At 34.6% G+C, this 16,936-nt stretch overlaps 1 protein-coding gene across 1 annotated transcript; it reads left to right on the top strand.

Moving 5' to 3' along the window:
• Positions 1 to 595: 595 nt before the first annotated feature.
• On the top strand, positions 596 to 1,954 carry LOC109787893 (flavonoid 3'-monooxygenase; the record flags this gene model as incomplete). The annotated part of the gene is given in 2 exon segments (XM_083070748.1): positions 596 to 1,033; positions 1,223 to 1,954. Coding segments are annotated over 2 exon segments (1,083 nt in total), but the record flags the coding sequence as incomplete, so codon positions are not given.
• Between the last annotated feature and the right edge of the window lie 14,982 nt (positions 1,955 to 16,936).

Below are 16,936 nucleotides of genomic sequence, written 5' to 3'. Positions count from 1 at the left end.
TTTTCATTATTTTTTTAGAAAATTTTGAAATTTTACAATTTTAAAGAATTTAACAAATATTTAAATTTTAAATTCTTTATAAAATTTTTATCCAAATAAAATATTTCGCCTCCAAAGCATTTGAAATCCTTTAAAAATAAGAATCATTTCATTAAAATTCTTCGTCCAAACTCACTGTAAGAGATTTAACTTTAGAGGTGTTTAGTACATGATTTTTTTGTGCCTAGAAAATATGATTTTCAGATATATGATTAGTAATATAAAACACCAATTTTAAGATTTGACATTTAATCTAGTATTTAAGGTATACAAACCTCACGTCCTTTAAATTGATAAACATGACACAATTATTCTTAAACCACAAAATTCACCAACTTGTAACATCACAAGATTCTCTCCTATTAAGTTCATTCTTGCTTATAATCTTCTACTCTACTACACCTCATGATTTGTGAAATATGAATTTGAGAAAGCAAAAGTGGTAGAGCACAACTAAACTAGAAAGGAAAAAATAATGAATGTCCAGTTAAGTATATTTAGTTTTTCAAATGAAAATAATAAAATAAATATGTAACTAAAATACATGTATATGTAGGAAGAGGTGAAGAGATTGATACATAATTTAGCAATATCAAAATCCAAAGCAGTGAACTTAGGGCGACTATTGAACATATGTACCACCAACACAATGTCAAAGATAATGATAGGGCGACGACTTTTCAATGATTATGGTAGTTATGATACAAAGGCAGATGAGTTTAGATCTATAGTGGGGGATCTTATGGCATTGCTTGGAGTTTTCAATATCGGTGACTTTGTTCCTATCTTAGACTGGTTGGATCTTCAAGGAGTAAAACCCAAGACAAAGAATTTACATAAGAGGCTTGATGCATTTTTAACTACCATTCTTGAAGAACACATAATTTCCAAGAATGAGCAAGACAAAAACTTTTTGAGTGCATTGCTATCACATAAAGAGACTCATCAAGAAGGAGATGAAGTCCTTGAACACGAGATCAAAGCAATATTTGCGGTATGTACATTATCTAGATATAATAATTATAAATCTTTTAATATCTTATTCAATCATCTAAATTAATTTCATGACATATATGACGCTTGTACTTCTAACAAATTCAATTAACATATAAGAATTCAGTCACATCATCTAATATATTAAACTATAGATCGAATAACTACATATATTGACATATGTTTGCAGGACATATTAATTGCTGGGACAGATACATCATCAAGCACAATAGAATGGGCAATAGCAGAACTAATTAAGAATCCAAAAATCATGGTTAAGGTCCAACAAGAGTTGAATATTGTTGTGGGTCAAGATAGGCTTGTGACTGAACTAGACTTACCCCACCTTCCCTACTTGCAAGCTGTGGTGAAGGAAACATTACGTCTCCACCCACCGACCCCTCTTTCCCTCCCACGAGTTGCTGAAGAAGCTTGTGAAATATTTGGTTACCACATACCTAAAGGTGCAACTCTTTTGGTTAATATTTGGGCCATAGGGCGTGACCCCAAGGAATGGATTGACCCATTAGAGTTCAAGCCTGAAAGGTTTCTCCCTGGTAGTGAAAAAGTTGATGTTGATGTTAAGGGTAATAATTTTGAGGTTATACCTTTTGGTGCTGGGCGTAGAATATGTGTTGGTGTAAGCCTAGGTCTAAAGGTGGTTCAATTGCTTGTTGCAACCTTAGCCCATGCATTTGATTGGGAGTTAGAAAATGGGTTGGACCCCAAAAAACTCAACATGGACGAAGCATATGGGCTCACCCTCCAAAGAGCAGTGCCTTTATCTGTCCACCCTCATCCTAGGCTCTCACAACATGTGTATTCGTCATTGTAATTTGGAATTTAGTTTCTTTTAATAAGGTGTACCCAATAAAAATTGTTTATTAATAAAAAAGTCAGTGTTTGTTACGTTTTGAAAAAATGTTGGGTTAAATAATTAGTTAAAATGTCTTAAAGTTCGTAAATGCATTTCCTTTAATTGAGCACATGCAACAATTTGTAAGACAATAATGATATATATATATATATATATATATATATATATATATATATATATATATATATATATATATATATATATATATATATATATATAAAAGACATGGAGTGATCAAAGAAAAAACTAATAAAGCAAAACAATCCAAACTAGACATATATAGTTTATATTTGTTCTTTTCTTTTCCACTAGCATGTTTACTGAAACATGCTTTTTTATTGCCTTGATGTTTATATGAATTCCCATTGATTTGGAGGACTCATTAAGGATATTTCCCACAAATATGAATTTTCTCTAATGTTCTTGTTAGAGACTTATGCAAACATGGAGTCAACGGATTGTATTGTTCCTAAAGTTTGCTTTGATGGTAAACCCATTATTATGGTTCAGGGACAATATGGGGGTCTGAGATCCTTCTACTTTGAATAATTAAATTAGAATTTTAATTTAAAACATAACTAATAATTTAAGAAAAATGAAACATATGTATAAAAAAAATTCTTCATAAATTCATTGTAAAAGGGTTCATAAATCTTTAATTATAACTCTTTTAAATAGAATAAACATAATTAACAATGTGTAAATTAAAATTAGACACAAATTAATTGTTGCACAACTCTCAACATAAAAGCAAATAATTAAAATTTAAATAATTTCAACTAAAATATGAAAACAATAATCCTCCATCCCGATGTCATACTACTCGGAGCAAATCCCCAAAATAAAAGGAAGCTCTAAGCTTCCCCTCCATCAAATACATCATCCAATACTTGATCTATTTATGCAAATGGGGATCATCCCAAATACAGGCAACACAAAACACAAGGAGTGAGAATAGATGTCATCCATGTACAACATATATGAAGTATAAGGACAACTACACATTTATACATCGTAATTAAATTTTAGACATATGTTAATCATACATACTTCATAATTAATCCTCATCCACATATCCAAGACAACACTAGCAATGCATCTGTTCATCATCATTAACTAAAACTGTTAAGTTATACGAAGCAATTCCCAGCAAGGTTTTGAATGAGACAAATATAATACATGTTGTTATTTTAACAAGTGTGTTAGTGTTTCAGAAAAACATAAGTACAGACAAGTTGAAGAATAAAGTATGTCTGTGTGCCACTTCCTACACCAGAACCAAGATAAAATGTAAAAGCTTTAAGCATTAGATGGAAAGATCAAATGAAGCCAAGCGTAGCACAAGAAGAAAATTGATCAAACTTCAAGACTAAGCATGATCCAAGTCAGACAAAAGTACATACATCAGATGAAGCCTAATGGTCTAGCATAAGAAGGAGAGTGATCAAGCTTCAGACGAATGGTCTAACACAAGAAGGAGAATGATCAAGCTTCAGACAATACATCCCAAGTCAGACGAAAAGCCAACACAAGTATCAAACAATGTCAAATAAGGAACAAGACAAAAATGGGTTAAGCACCGGATGAAGTCTATACAAAACATCAGACGATCAAAAGATAGATGAAAACTCAACACATACAAGACAAATCATACTATGAGTCGCAAGTCAACCAAGTATCAGATGATGGAAAATACAAGACGAAGAACCAAAAAAAATGTCTAAAGTCCACTATTCATAACAAAGAATGTCATATATTGTCTACACTCATAAGAAGAGCACACGAAGTCATCAATACTGTGAAAAAAAAAGAAGAAAAATAGACAAGCGCGAATCCATAGGTCAAGGTAAAGCATACCATGAAAAATCAGACAAAATAAGCCAAATAATAAATAGAATATGAAATATGCACCAGACGATAATTAATCAAATATCAGACGAAGGTGTGTCAAGAACAACCTAGAGCACAATACAAGAACTCAAACGAAGGCTGGTCAAAGATAAAAAAAAGTCAAAAACATATCAGACGAAGGACAACACAGACTGAAAAGAATTCTAGATGGAAACAAAGTCTGTCTATCTTCAATGTTGACCAGACCGTAGAAAGTCAAAGCATTAAGGACAAATGCTCAGACGAAGATCAAGACGTGAGAGGCACATGGACTATCAGACGCAAACGAAGACTACCATACAAGAATTTGAAGAATCAAGTCTCAAAGGACAAATTAGGCATCGTCTACGATCATATAAAAGCTCTCAACGTGATCGCATGATTAAAGGAAGAGAAGAATAAGAAGAAAAGCACGCTAAAAGTAAAAGCATGCATGTGTCATAAAAAGTACATTACTTTTTTAGATAAGAAAAAAACTCTACAGCTACGATGACTAGAAAAGGACAAAAAGTTCATAGGTCTCAGTTAGAGTCAAACACAGCAACTAACAAACGAAGAAGACTTCACGCAATTGAGGTTAGCAGAAATACACAAAAAAGGGGGGTTGAATGTGTGTGTGCATGTTCGAAGGAAGATTTTTCAAAATTGTTTTGCAAAGACTTTTTTGTAAGTATAGAGTTCAATCACGGTTGAAAACGTGTGCAGGCTTGTCTGACTAGAGAGTTTCTTTTAATAAAAAAAACTAATCGTCCACTTCAAGAAACAAGTTGAGTGAATGTTTTTTATGTTTGAATGGTTTTATCGTCTAATAAAAATAATTTTTTCTTAAGTAAAATGAGAATGCATGTTTTCGTCTAACAGTTTGTTGAAAAGAAAGTTGATGAAAGACGAAGTAAGTAGTGTTTGAAAAATAGAAAAAAGTATGCACAAATACATATACTGGATTACTCAATTTGAGCTACATCCAGTCTTCTTCAACTGAAGGGTTCCACTAATCATAGATGATTATAAGTATTCTCAACCACTTTTGGCTCGTCAAGTATTCTTGACCACTTCTAGCCCGCTAGCTTCACTCACTAGCGCTAGTATTTCCAAACCTCTTCTGGTTCTCCAAGTATTCTTGACCACTTCTAGCCCACTAGCTTCACTCACTAGCGCTAGTATTTTCAAACCACTTCTGGTTCACAAGTATTCTTTCAACCAGCGTCTTCAAGCTTTACAACAAGTGAAAGGTGTTGAGTGTGTTTGTAACTCTCGCAGAGAATATAGGATAGTTTCTACACTCACTAAGGTGCGTAACCTTAGTTTTATGGTTATAGGTGTCTGAGTGTTTCATTTACTCTCGTAGAGAGGATAGAATTTTAGCAACACTCACTAAGATAAGTTATCTTAGTTTTTACACAGATATACAAGGAATGCTTTTGAGAAGAAGTATGGCTTCTGTTCTTTCTTTTGCACGCCTTTTCTAATTCTCTATTTTTCTTCTTCTCTGCCTTGGTACTTATAGCCCTTTTGGTGAATTTTCCTGTTGTTTGAATTCAAATTTTCCCATTGGAGCGGAGATTCATGTCGTTGCAGATGGAGGCTTGTTCATGGCTATGTAAATCTTCTCATTTAATGCATTTGATCTTCATTAAATTTTTACTGGTATACATGAAGTCCTTTTGTGTAGTTGATTACTCCAATATCTGAATTCAATCATAATCTAGGCATATTTGTACTTGTCCCATCAGTTTAGTTGCTGCGATGCTGTCTTTCTCTGAAAAGTAGGTGTCCTTTTTTTTATATACGTAGCTTTGACTTGTAACTCCACACTTGCCTATTTTTTTCCCTTTTTTTTTTTTTTTTTTTTTTTTTTTTTTTTTTTACGTTTGATGTCCTTTTGTGTTTCTTATATGATTTCACTCAATGTGATTAGTGGACTTCAAACGCGCTTCATTATTTTCCGACTGCATCTGGATACATGATACTTTGTCTGATCTTGACTACCCTTTACGTCTAATCAAGAGAGTGATAGTTTCGTCTTCTAGTTCATTCGGTTCTATCTGATGATTTTGCCACTTCATGTTGATGTTTTGCCAACTTTCGTCTCGTGCTTGACTTAGTCTCATACAACGCTTGTTTTGGTCTTACATCTGATTCCTCAGGCTTTAGCTGATAGATTTGTTTGATTTAGACCTGAATTAACCTCAATCTTGATACTAGCTTTTGCCATCATCTGATGTCTTGTCCAACTCGATTATGATTGATCATATTTGTCCTTTATTTTTCCCGAACTTATTGTTATTCATCTGAAACACTAATACACATGTTAGTAGTAACAATATGTATTATATTTGTCATATTCAAAACCTCGATGGGAATTGCGAATTTGCTTCATCTGAATTAAAAATCTCCCCCTTTTTGATGATGACAAATAAAATCTATCAAATCGTTTTTTGACTTATCTCTCATACATGTTTATACATATCAAGCATCCTGTATCAGACACAGAGCAAACAAATATCATGTGACATTGTAATGAAGGGGTTTCTATGTGTTTTCTAAAGTACTAAGGATCCTCCCCCTTAGACTGTGCTCTCCCCCTTACGTTGTGGCCTTTTCAGTTGAAAGATTTTTATGATCTTTCTCCCCCTTTGTGATCATCAAAAAGAAATAGAGGGCGAGTGCAATACACTATTGATCATCTATCAATTCCATTCCTAGCCTATCTTGCAGTTAGTTGTTCTTCAGTCTTAACATAAATTAGTTAAAATGTTTCTTTTTGCACATGATCTCTAATGAAATGATGTTTAATTTCTATATGCTTAGTCCTAGAGTGCAAGACAAGATTTTTGGAAATGTTAATTGCAGCAGTGTTATCACAAAGTACAGGAATACTACTTTCATAAATGTCGTAGTCTTCTAGCTGATGTTTGATCTAAAGCAGTTGCGTAAGACACTGCCCTGCGGAAACATACTCAACTTCACAAGTTGATAAGGCAATTGTGCTTTGCCTCTTGCTAGTCCATGAAACCAAGCAGCGACCAAGGAAATGACATCCTCCGCTAGTGCTTTTTCTCTCCCATTTGTCTCCTGCATAATCTGCATCACAATATCCTAGAAGGAAAACATTTTGGCTTCTATAGAAGCTGATGCCTAGGTTAGGTGTTCCTTTTAGATATCTTAAAATTCTTTTAACTGCTTGTAAGTGTACCTCCTTAGGTCGTACTTGGAACCTAGCACAGACGTAAATGCTGAACATGATGTCTGGTCTTGATGCGGTTAGGTACAAGAGAGAACCAACCATTCCTCGGTACATCGTGCTATCAATGTTTGGTGATTCTTCATCCAAACCAAGAGTAGTTGAAGGATGCATTGGTGTTTTCATTGGTTTCGCATGTTCCATCTTAAACTTTTGCAGTAATTCTTTCATATATTTCATCTGATGAATTTTGATTCCTTCTTCTGATTGGACGATTTGAAGTCCTAGAAAGAACTTCAGTTCTACCATCATACTCATTTCAAGTTCATCCTGCATAAGCTTGAAAAACTCTTGGCAAAGATTTTCATTAGTAGCACCAAATATTATGTCGTCTACGTAGATTTAAACTATTATGAAATCATCCTTTATTTTTTTTCTAAACAAGGTTCTGTCAATTTTTCCTCTTATAAAATTATAATTTGTTAGAAAAGAGCTTAATTTTTCATACCATGCATGTGATGCCTGTTTTAGTCAATACAAGGCTTTGTTTAGTTTGAAAACATGAGATGATAATAGTTCGTTTTCAAAACCAGGAGGTTGACTTATGTAGACCTCTTCTGAGATTGTTCCGTTTAAAAATGCACTTTTAACATCTATATGGTATAATTTCATGCCAGCACATGCAGCAAAAGCAAGTAAAATTCTAATGGCTTCTATTCTGGCAATAGGTGCAAAAGTTTTAGTAAAATCTATACCTTGCTGCTAAGAGTACCCTTGTGCAACTAACCTTACTTTTTTCCTTACCACATTCCCCGATTCGTCCAATTTATTTTTGTACACTCATTTTGTTCCTATGATCGTCCTGTCCTCAGGAATTGGAACAAGTTTCCAAATGTTATTCTTCTGGAATTGACTTAACTCTTCTTGCATGGCCTGAACCCAGCTTTCATCTGACAGGGCTTCGTTCGTGGTTCTTGGCTCAGCTTGGGATAACAATGCAATTTGTGCTTGTGTTTTGAACGAACTTCTAATTCTTACTGCATCCTTTGCTTCTCCAATGATTTGTTCTTATGGGTGATGAGCTTTCATCTGCCAATTATGACTGACTGGTTCTCTTTCCTCTCTTTCGTCTTGTTGTGTTGTTATTTCTTCATAATCAAGCTTTTTCGTCTAGTTATTATTCACCTGCATGTTCTTGAAGAAATTTCTCAGCTCTGATATTTCTTTATTAGGCTTTTTTTCATCAAAATTAATGTGAATGGCTTCCTCAACAGTTTTAGTTCTGTTGTTGAATACCCTATAGGCTCTTGACCTTTCAGAATATCCAAGTAGAATACCCTCGTCGATTTTTGAGTCAAATTTTCCTAAATTGTCTTTGGTATTCAAAATAAAACATTTGCATCCAAACAGATGAAAATATGATATGTTGGGTGCTCGTCCCTTCCACAATTCATAGGGAGTCTTTTTCAATAAGGGCCTAATATATATTCTGTTTTGAATATAGCAGGAAGTATTAACTGCTGCTGCCCATAAATGTTTGGGGGTGGAGAAATCGTTTGGTAAAGTTCTTGGCATTTCTTATAATGAGTGATTATTCCTTTCTACAATCCCATTTTGCTGTGGAGTTCTAGGTGTTGAAAAATATTGTTTAATTCCATTTTCTTCACAAAATTCTTGAAATTGATCATTTTCAAATTCTCCCCCATGATCACTTCTGATAGAAACAATTGATATTCCTTTTTTATTTTAAATCTTCTACAGAATACATGGAATACCTTAATAGACTCATCCTTGTGGGTTATGAACAACACCCATGTCCATCTGGTGTAGTCATCCACAATAACCAATCCATATCTTTTACCACTTACAAATGTTGTCCTAGTGGGACCGAATAAGTCTATGTGGAGCAGTTCAAGAGGTCTTGAGATGGAAACATGATTTTTACTTTGAAATGAACTTTTAATTTATTTCCGCTTTTGGCATGCTTCACATACACTGTTCATCTGATGTACAAGATTTGGTAATCCTCTTACGAGGTTATGCTTTTTCAGCTATGAGATTAATCTCTGGCTTGCATGACCAAGTTTCTTGTGTCAGATCCACTAATTTTCATATGAAACTAGCCAATAAACATTCTAATTTTGTAGTTTGTTAAGCATTATTTTATACAGGTTGTTGCATCTGTTAGCTATAAAATAATACGGATGAATCAGGTTGACTAACAGTACATTTATTTTTGTTGAAGGATACCTCATAACCACTATCACACAATTGACTTATGCTTAGTAGATTATGTGTTAGTCCTTTAACATACAAAACATTATCAATGGATATAGAGGAGTTGATACCTATTTTACCTATCCCCATGATAAGTCCTTTCTGTCCTCCTCCAAATGTAACTTGTCCTCCTCTCTTGGACTTGAGGTCTAGGAACATAGACCTTTTGCCCGTCATGTGTCGCGAGCATCCACTTTCCAAGTACCATGACTGGACATTTTTTGTTCTTGTTGAACATATCTACAACAGGCACTATTTTAGTATTTGGTACCCAAATGGATTTGGGTCCATAAGTGTTAGCACTAGAGGTTTTGGAATCCCTCTTCTTGTGCATGTGACTACACCTGGACGTAAAATGTCTGTTCTTTTCAAACGAAGAAGATGCATATGTTCTTATTTTAACTTCTGAATAAGATTCAACATATCCTAGTCCAGATCTATTTTTCCCACTCCTGGAGTGATTTAGAAGATGCTCAAGATTTTTGGTTCCTAATGTGAATTTTGATAGATCTATTTTTAATAGATCGATTTCTTTGTTAAACTTGATTACTTTTTCTGAAGTTGAAAAACCTTTTTCTATCTTTTCTAAGAGTTTTGCATTTTCATTTTTCAGTAAGCGATTTTCTTCAAGTAGTTCCAAAATTCTTTTCTTTTGATCATTATATGTAGTAGAGATTTTTGCTGAATCTGATAGAAGTTGATTGTATACATGCTCAAGGATTTTAAAGTTAGATTCAATTACCTCCTCATTATCAGATTCTGATGATTAGTCTGTGTCTGCCACGAGACATATATTTGCTTCTTTGTCATCTTCAGATGACGTTGTGTCGAGGTCCTCCCAGATGGCCATCATGGCTTTCTTCTTTTTGTAGGGGATCAACTTCTTCTTCTCCTTTTCTTTTTCTTTTTTGAGTTCCAAACATTCTGTTTTGTAATGTCCGGGTTTCTTACACTCATAGCACAATGACTGTGCCTTTTCTATGGGTGTATTGTTGTATTTCCTCCATCGTATTCCTCCCTTTTTCTTCAATATTGAATGAATCTTCCTTGATAGGAAAGATATTTCATCGTCTGTGTCGCAGGTCCCTTCATTGCAGTTTTCATCAGACATGTCATCTGTCTTTAGAGCTTTTGAGGAGGATGGTGTAGATTTTGTCTTTTGCACATTTAGTGCAATAGACTTTTGTTTTCTTCCAGCGTCGTCTTGTTGTAACTCCAACTCATGAACCTTAAGTAGTCCAATGAGTTCTTCGAGAGAGAGCTTTTCCAGATTCTTGGACACTCTCAGAGCAGTAACCTGTGGTCTCCATTTCCTGGGTAAACTTTGAAGTAATTTGTCAATATGATCAGAGTTTTCATAAGTTCTACCTAGGAAGAAAAGTTTGTTAACAATGGTTTGGAATCTTCCAAACATAGTTTGTATAGATTCACTTTCTTCCATCTCAAAGAGTTCATAGTTACGTGCCAACAAGCTTAGCTTGTTGTGTTTTACCTCTAGGGACCCCTTGTAGGTCAGAGCTAGGGTGTCCCACATCTATTTGGCACTTCTGAAGCTGTGAACTTTAGTGTACTCTTTCTTGGATAGAGCACACATGAGTGCATTGCATGCTTTGGAGTTCAACACAAATCTTTGCTTTTGCTGTTCACTCCATTGTGCTTTGGGTATCTCATTACCAGCTTGATCTAGTGGGATGTAGTTTCCTTGCTCAACGACATCCCACATGTCTATATGACATGCATCAAAGAATGCAATTATTCTTTGTTTCTAGTAGTCATATTTTCCTCCTCTGAAGAGGGGTGGGTGGTTCATGGCTTGTCCTTCAATTTCCATGATCGTTACCCCTGCAGTGTTAGATGCTCAACCCAAGGGGTCAAGCTTTGATACCAACTGAGGTTAGCAGAAATACACACAAAAGGGGGGGTTGTTGAATGTGTGTGTGCGTGTTCAAAGGAATATTTTTCAAAATTGCTTTGCAAAGACTATTTTGTAAGTAGAGAGTTCAATCATGATTGAAAACTTGTGCAAGCTTGTCTGACTAGAGAGTTTCTTTTTTAAAAAAGCTGATTGTCAACTTCAAGAAACAAGTTGAGTGAATGTGTTTTCCGTCTGAATGGTTTTATCATCTAATAAAAAGAATTATTTCTTAAGCAAAATGAGCAAGCGTGTTTTCGTGTAACAGTTTGTTAAAAAGCAAGTTGATGAAAGACGAAGTAAGTAGTGTTTGAAAAATAGAAAAGGTATGCACAGATATCTATACTAGTTCACTCAATCTCAGCTATGTCTAGTCTCCTTCAACTGAAGGGTTCCACTAATCACAGATGATTACAAGTATTCTCAACCACTTTTGGCTTGTCAACCTCACTTGTAGATGCTAGTATTCTTAACCACTTATGGTTCTCCAAGTATTCTTGACCACTTCTGGCCTGCTAGCTTCACTCACTAGCGCTAGTATTTTCAAACCACTTCTGGTTTACAAGTATTCTTTCAACCAGCCTCTTCAGGCTTTACAATAAGTGAAAGGTGTTGAGTGTGTTTGTAACTCTCATAGAGAGGATAAGATAGTTTCTATACTCAATAAGGTGCGTAACCTTAGTTTTAAGGTTACAAGTGTCTGAGTGTTTTGTTTACTCTCGTAGAGAGGATAGAATTTCAACAACACTCACTAAGATAAACTATCTTAGTTTTTACATTGATATACAAGGAATGCTTTTGAGAAGAAGTATGACTTGTGTTCTTTCTTTTGCACGTTTTTTCTAATTCTCTATTTTTCTTCTTCTCTGCCTTGGTACTTATAGCCTTTCTGGTGAATCTACCCGTTGTTTAAATTCAAATTTTCCCATTGGAGTGGAGCTTCATGTCGTTGCAGATGGAGGCTAGTTCATGGCTATGTAAATCTTCTCATTTAATACATTTGATCTTCCATTAAATGTTTACTGGTATACATGAAGTCCTTTTGGGTAGTTGATTACTCCAATTTCTGACTTCAATCATAATCTAGGCATATTTATACTTGTCTCATCAGTTTAGCTACTGTGGTGCTGTCTTTCTCTAAAAAGTAGGTGTCCTTTTTTTTATATACGCAGCTTTGACTTGTAACTCCACGCTTGCCTATTTTCTTCCCTTTTCCTTTTTTTACATTTGATGTCCTTTTGTGTTTCTTATATGATTTCACTCGATGTGATTAGTGAACTTAAGACGCGCTTCATTATTTTCTGACTGCGTCTGGATACATGATACTTTGTCTGATCTTGACTACCCTTCACGTCTAATCAAGAGAGTGATAGCTTCGTCTTCTAGTTCATTCGGTTCTATCAGATGATTTTGCCACTTCATGTTGATGTTTGGCCAACTTTCGTCCCGTGCTTCACTTAGTCTCATACAACGCTTGTTTTGGTCTTACATTTGATTCCTCAGGCTTCAGCTGATAGATTTGTTTGATTTAGACCTGAATTAACCTCAGTCTTGATACTAGCTTTTGCTATTGTCTGATGTCTTGTCCAACTCGTTTATGGTTGATCATATTTGTCCTTTATTTTTCCTGAACTTATTGTTATTCATCTGAAACAATAATACACATGTTAGAAGTAACAATATGTATTATATTTGTCATATTCAAAACCTCGGTGGGAATTGCGAATGCGCTTCGTGTGACTTAATAGCAATGTCTATAAATAGGAAGCAACATTTAATGCAAGATCTAATGCATTAAATGAGAAGATCGAACTAGTAATGAACGACTACATCTGTTTCAACAGACACTTGCAACGGGCAAATTTTACAAGACTATATATATCACGACTTTAAACCTTGATAGGTTGGCTTTGGCATCAAGCCCATGAAGTAACGAAACCAGAGATAGAGCTTATAGATTCAAATCTACAATGATGTATTTGTCTATGTAGACTAAGGAGTTCTAAGTGTAACTTAGGAATGTGAACCTTAGTGAGTGTAGAAACTTTTGTATCCTCTCTGTGAGAGTAAACCAAACACTCAAACCAAACTATATATCCTATCACTTGCAAAGCTTGAAGAGGCTAGGGAAAGAATACTTGTAAAGCCTGGAAAGGCTTGTTAAAGAATACTCACTACGAGCTAGAAGTGGCTGAACAAAGAATACTAGCATTGACGAGTGAAGTTGGCAGGCCAGGAGTTGGTCGATAATACTCATTGAGAGCCAGAAATGGCTGAATAAATAATACTAGAGCTAATGTGTGAAGTTAACCAACCAAGAGTGGTTGATAATACTCGGGTAACCAGAAGTGATTTAAGAATACTAGCGTCTACGAGTGAAGTTGACGAACCAGGAGTGGTTGATAATACTTGGGGAACTAGAAGTGGTTTAAGAATACTAGCGTCGGGAAGTGAAGTTGAAAAACCAGGAGTGGTTGATAATACTCGGGACCAAGAGTGGTCAAGAATACTCATTGTGAGCCTGATCAAACAATAGTTGTACTTCATTGAATATCTAGTGGATCTACCGCTTATATCTCAATGAAACTATCTTCAGACTGAAAATGCATGCACTTAACTTGTTATTTTAAGAAACATTTTCTTTGAAGCAGACGATAAACTCTCAGACGCAAAACCTTTTGCTAAGCAAATCTTGCACAGTCTTCAAATGTTTGAAATCATATTTTTATTAGATGAACAAGAGTCCCTTGCAGAAAAACATTTTTAAAATTCCTTTGTTCACACACACACATATTCAATCCCCTCTTCTATGTGTCTTTCCACTAACTTCAAAAATGTCATATAGTTCGATCACTCAAAATTATAAATATGAAGACTATTGTAGATGCATGCTCCTAACTTTATATGTATATGGTACCAAATCTCCTCATTTTCCTTTACTTAGAATAACCAACATGTCATAAAACGAGACCACCCATCTATAGTGTAAGGACCACCCATTTATAGTGATCCCCCTCGAACCACCCTTAACAAGGGAACATTTATCAAGGTGTTGCCAAGGTATTACAATTGGCCATGATTGTCTTCCATTCCTATTAGAGGTTTCTTGCCATAACACCCCCTAAGTCATAGGTAGATGACCTATGATATTCCACTTGCATAGACTCACACTATTTCATGAACAAAGTAGGTATGCATGGACTTAACAATCACATCACCACGTTACAAATATGCAATGATCTTCTTCCTCGTTTGCCAATCCACAAGACTAGACTTAACCATCATATTTCATCATATTACTTATAGTATTTCAACACATAATGGGTCAATATAATTCTCAAACATCAATTCCATCTCATATACACTTCGACATTACTATACATTTTCATCATTCATTTATCACTATTATAAAATTCATGATTATAACATCATTATCATAACATTTTAATCATAACATAATCATCATCAAACTTTAAACATTATCACAAACTATAACATTATCCATTACTATTCTCATATCAAATATAGGTACTTCAAGAACAACTCACCATTACAACTCTTAAATTATCTCTTCTTATCTTGATTTTCTATAACATCATGTGGTCTAAATGTTATATCTAGAGTTATACCTATGATATCAAATTGATCTTAATTTTATTAGAAACTAAGGTAATTGTTTACAACTTCTCTATTGTCCTCAAAAGTTGATTTTACCATCTACTACTTTTAAAAATTACAAAACTATTTTAGCCTAATTTTGACATCTTGATCTTTGCTCACTACTTTGATCATAACATGCATTTTATACTTCATTTTTAGGTGATTTCAGTGCCATTGGAAAGATAACAACCAAGACTACATCTTGTGACTCACACAACTCAGTCGTTTCTTAACATTTATATGCGATTCTTTAGTATAAACTATAACCCATATGTATAATTTCTTACTCAACAAACAAAACTCTATTTTCTAAATCATGTAGATAAAAATCAACTAAAAACCCATGTTCATACTATAATTTTCATTATTGATGGAGTGAGGGAGGTGAAGTGATTGGTGATCTTCCCTTGCCTTACTCCTTCAACACAATCTTCGTCCTTGATCAACAATTATGGAGAAAGTAGCTAGCAATGGACATATATTTAGATGAAATATAAATCAAGACGGAAGCACTCAAGCAAATGAGCTTAAACGATTGCTCACGGATGGCCTTAGAACTCTAGGATTCCTAAAGCTAAGCCAATGAACAAGGTGACCTTTGGGAGAGAAATTGGTTGAAGAATGAATTCAGATTTCTCATATATTAAAAGTGGATACAAAATGTGAGGAAGTGAACATTTATAGGCCACAGATCAAGCAATTTGGCACCAACCAATGGATGTAGCCTTTGGCGCCAGAAATTTGAATTTAAAAATGAATTTGAATTCAAATTTCTCAACCAAGCCATGTGAGCCTCCATGTGACCGGTCCAAATATGCATCTTAATTGCATTTGGATGTAATTTAGAGTTGATTTGCTTAGTCACATACGTAGCCACCCTTGGCTCAAAACATGTCACTCAAATGCAACTCAAATTACCTCTAAATGTAGTATAGATTCTAATATCCATGCCTATTTATGTTTTCCCCCTATTGTCCTATTCTAATGGCCTAAATACAATGGCATATGAAATACAAACAATGCAAAATAATAAAAGAAAAAAAATGAGTTCAATATTGGTACCAAAATACCCAAGGCCCATAAAGCCCTAAAACAAGCCCATGAAGCATAAGGCCTAAAAATCCTATTCTAAATGGTCCAATACCTTACAGGGTATGCAAAACCTAAGAAAACCGATGGGAAGTGAGCAATGCATCTATTCAGGAAGCAAGATGAGCTCACATGTGGAGGCTGTTGGGACATGCAATTTAGTTTTGAGTAGTGGTTTTATTTTATGTTTAGAAAAGACTTTTTATGTTCCTAGTTTTACTTTGTTGAATAAATCCAAAGTTATTGGTTTTGGTGAATTATGTGATAGTCTCTACTCTATTAATTTACAAAATAACAACGTTGCTTATAGTTCTATGCATGTTTCTTCTGGGTTAAAACTATATGTTGTGAATGAGGATTCTTCCATGTTGTGGCACCGGAGATTGGGACATATCCCCATTAATAGAATTAAACGATTAGTAAATGGAGTACTTAGTACTTTAGATTTTGCTGATTTTGAGGCTTGTGTGGATTGCATCAAGGGTAAGCAAACTAACAAGTCGAAAAAGGATGCTAAGAGGAGTTCAAACATACTAGAAATCATTCATATAGATATTTGTTGTCTAGATATGGATGCAAGTAGTCCAAGATACTTCATCACCTTTATAGATAATTACTCACGATATATGTATCTTTACTTACTTCATTCTAAGGATGAAGCCTTTAATTTTTTTAAAGCTGAAGTAGAGCTATAATGCGAAAAGCAAATTAAGATTGTGAGATCAGATAAAGGTGGAGAGTAATATGGTAAATACACAGAGAATGGAAAAGCACTTGGTCCATTTGCAAGATTTATTTTAAAAACATGGGATTGTTGCCCAATACACTATGCATGGTTCTTCAGATCAGAATGGTGTGGCAAAAAGAAGAAATCAAACATTAATAGATATGGTGAGAAGCATGAGGAGTAATGCAAAACTTCCTCAATTCTTGTGGGCTGAAGCACTTAAGAAAGTTGTTATATAGTAAACTGAGTTCCAAGCAAGGTTGTTTTAAAAAAACCTTTTGAGTTATT

Source organism: Cajanus cajan, chromosome 3 (genome assembly GCF_000230855.2).
Source record: "Cajanus cajan strain Asha chromosome 3, NIPB_CcT2T_4, whole genome shotgun sequence".
NCBI classification, from domain to species: Eukaryota; Viridiplantae; Streptophyta; class Magnoliopsida; order Fabales; family Fabaceae; genus Cajanus; species Cajanus cajan.
The sequence above is the reverse complement of the archived record's forward strand: the minus strand, read 5'-3'. Positions and strand labels throughout refer to the sequence as shown.